This window comes from Vicia villosa, unplaced genomic scaffold (genome assembly GCF_029867415.1).
Source record: "Vicia villosa cultivar HV-30 ecotype Madison, WI unplaced genomic scaffold, Vvil1.0 ctg.002536F_1_1, whole genome shotgun sequence".
NCBI lineage: Eukaryota > Viridiplantae > Streptophyta > Magnoliopsida > Fabales > Fabaceae > Vicia > Vicia villosa.
The window spans coordinates 157,231-160,845 of NW_026705961.1; the positions used below are offsets into that span (position 1 = coordinate 157,231).

At 29.0% G+C, this 3,615-nt stretch overlaps 1 protein-coding gene across 1 annotated transcript; it reads left to right on the plus strand.

Moving 5' to 3' along the window:
• Positions 1 to 236: 236 nt before the first annotated feature.
• On the plus strand, positions 237 to 2,729 carry LOC131639117 (B3 domain-containing transcription factor VRN1-like). Its single transcript, XM_058909623.1, has 7 exons — positions 237 to 332; positions 737 to 1,211; positions 1,316 to 1,566; positions 1,648 to 1,900; positions 1,992 to 2,054; positions 2,216 to 2,361; positions 2,481 to 2,729. Exons 1-7 carry the CDS (start codon positions 237 to 239, stop codon positions 2,727 to 2,729), a joined length of 1,533 nt encoding a protein of 510 aa, XP_058765606.1.
• The last annotated feature ends 886 nt before the right edge of the window (positions 2,730 to 3,615 follow it).

The window sequence follows — 3,615 nt, forward strand, 5'->3', positions numbered from 1 at the left end:
ATTATACCTGTAGAATATAGTATTGACCTATATGATGCAAGTTGCAACCATGAAATGACTGCTTTTACAATTAGGGTTGTAGAGGAAAAAATAAGATTCTTTTATTTATGTTTACAATTAGGGTTTTTACATGAGATGCTTTTATTTATATTTAAATCGTTATAGCAAATCTAAAAATATTCACTTGCTTTTACTATTAGGGTTTGTTGAGGAAAAAAGAGATCAAATCATCAACAATGACTAGCAACCAAAGGATTAAGGAAACTCTCCCACCTTCAACAACTCGTTTCTTTAAAGTTATAACAACATCAATTTGTCAAGATGAAAAGCTGGTAAGTATCAGTTAATTTTTTTTGTATGTATTTGTTCTACACTATCAAAATTCTACTCTTCACACCATCACGACATCAATATGGATTTAAATTATTTCAAAAATTAAATAAAATTCAGTCCAGAAATTTAAATTGTTTGATATCAATTCAAAGGCCATTGATACGGTTGTGATAAATTATTATAAGAAATTTAAATTAAGTTGGAAATTGTTTTTACACTGTAAAATCATACGCATGTACATCATTAGTCTTTACCCTTTCATTTAAAGTGAATTTTTATTTTCGACCATATAGCTAGGTGGACTAATTCATTTAATCGTCTAAAAAAAACACATTTTGATTTATATTAAAATATTTATAAATTCGATTATATTTATGTTTACATAGCATTTCATGTATTGCAGAGGATTCCAAACGGTTTTATTATGAAACATAAAAATGATATATCAAATCCAATGTTTCTCAAGACTCCGGATGACAAAAAATGGGAAATGCATGTCGCTAAAGTTGACAACGGTTTTTGGTTTCAAAAGGGTTGGAAGGAATTTGCTACCTATTATTCACTAGATCACGGACACATGATATTCTTTGAATACGAAGGAAACTCTCATTTTGTGGTACACATATTCGGCCTGAGTACACTTGAAATTGAATATCCTTTGAAAGAAAATCATCATGAACAAGACAACTTTATTGAAATTAGTGATGACGACTCAGTTGAAATTTTGGATAAATCAACTTCATGCAAGAAGAAGTCTAGACCTAAATCACCAATTTCATATCCTCGGTCACATAAGAAACTCCGAAGTGACACAAATAAAGATGTTGGAACAATCTCCAAATTTCATAACTTTTGCGAGCATCATGTTCAAGCTAATGGTAGTATATTTATTATCAGAATGATTCTTTAATTATCTTTTTCAATTATCCGATTAGATTTTGAGGTCTAATTTTCATAAACATTTATGTTGTTCATTTTTTAGACGATACAAGTGGTAGCGTTGAACGCCAGAGAGCGAAGCATGAGGACGTACAAGAAAACGAGCAGATAATTTCTAAAATTAATGATACAAGTGGTAGCGTTGAATGCCAGAGAGCGAAGCATGAGGACGTACAAGAAAACGAGCAGATAATTTCTAAAATGAATGAAGCGTTAAATAGAGCTAGAAGTTTCAAATCTAAAAATCCTTCATTCATGATTGCCATGAAATCTTCATATCTTAGCTATTCTTTGGTATGCTTTCAATTAAATTTGATCTTATCTATTAGATATTGATTGTTAGTTAGATTTTCTAACTTGTAAAAATAAATGCAGTATGTCCCAACAAAATTTATAAAAAATCATTTGAAGAAAGGGAAAAGTGATATTCTTCTTCAGCTCATTGATGGGAGAACTTGGGATGTCAAATATTCTGTGGGAAAACTTAGAGCTGGATGGACGAAATTTGTAGGAGACAATAAGTTGACAGTGGGTGATGTGTGTGTGTTTGAGTTAACCAAAAGTAAAGTTCTTACTTTTAAAGTACTAATATTTAGAGTTGAAGAATCACATTTCCCTTTATCTCAAGGTATAATCCAACTTGATTTTTCTTTTAAGGTTTTTACTTTTATTTTCTTGTTTGATTGTAAAATAATCATTGCGCATTTTTCTCTTTTTAGAATCGGATCAAAGAGACAAAGACATGTCGGGTGTTGAGAATCAAACCATTATTCTCGATAAAGGTAAATTTTAGCATCAATGTACTTCTCGTTACATGATCAACCGTCAATTATAGTTACTTGTTGTACAAGAAAATGGTAAACAATTGCATCCCTAATATTTTAGCGTATTGAGGCTAAGTTGTTTATAAAAGAGAAAGTATAATAACTAACTTACACGACAGATAAGAAGGCAGCACAAAGAACTTCATTACGAACAAAAACTCATTTATCTATAAGTGAAGATCAGAGGAAAGATGATAAGTTCAACTCTAAATATCCTTTTTTCAAAGTCAACATTACGATGATTGATCGAGGGAATTCTAGATTGGTAAGTATTAATATATTGACTTCGAACATAACCTTTAAAATGTTACATTTTAGAATTCATTAAAAGCTAAAATGTTATTTTTCAATTTTTATTAATGGTTAAAATGTTGTTTGATGCAGACTGTACCAATAAACTTCATTAGGAAGTACTTGGGTGTTAAAAAAGAGCAGACTGTGGTGTTAAAATTTGGGAAGAAATCATGGCCTGTAAAATTGTTCTGTTATTCAGACAAAAGATCAGGACAGATTTCTGGAGGTTGGAATCAATTTTGGAAAGAAAATAAGTTGAAAAGTGGAGATGTATGTGTCTTTGAGCTCATCAAGAACAAAGATGCTATACTTCGAGTTCATATTTTTAGAGGCAATTGATTTGGAGTTGTGGTTAATGTAATAATTATGCTTATTCATAGTTATTTTGTAATGCAAATGCAATATTGGATTATATTTATGATGAAATATTAGGTGTAGTATTGGACAACTCAACTATATATTATTTAAATATTTGTTAAGTTTGGTTTTGAAAATAGAGGCTGCTTAATTATTATTAGAACTTTTTAAATATTGGATTTGATTAATATGGAGGTGTAAAGGGTTGAAATTGAAATTGGAAAAGATTTTAATATAGTGTTTTTGTTACCTTATTTTGTATATTTAAGATAATTTATGAGATTCATTGTTCTTATATTTGTCATAATTAATTTTAGGTGACAACTACAAAATAAAATTGAATAATGTACTTTCAACCTAATTCGATCGAAGAGAGCTGGAATCATTTGATGTCAGAACTGACCTCCAAATCGAATTAAATTGGTGGTGATAAAAAAAAACTACAAGATAAAATTATATATGCTATATGATTAATTATTTTATTTTACCTTTCCATTAAACCATGTCATAAGATAAAATTTTATATGCTAGACGATTAGTTATTTTACCTTTCCATTAAACCATGTCATATGCAGTATCCGTCTTCACATTCCCTCATAATTTTAGTTTTTTTTCGTTTAAGGTTTACTACATATATTACAAAAATAAATATTTTAATTATTTCAATTACACTTTTAATTCAATTATATCTTCCGCACACTTATACTTTTATTTCATTATATCACATATATTTATAAACTTGTATAAGTGTAAATTTTTTTTAGCAAGATATATTGATAGGGAGAACTAAGGGTTCTCCAACTCGATTACACAAGAAACGGGAAAACCCGCACAAAAGAGAAAATTATAACCAAATAAACTTGTTAGA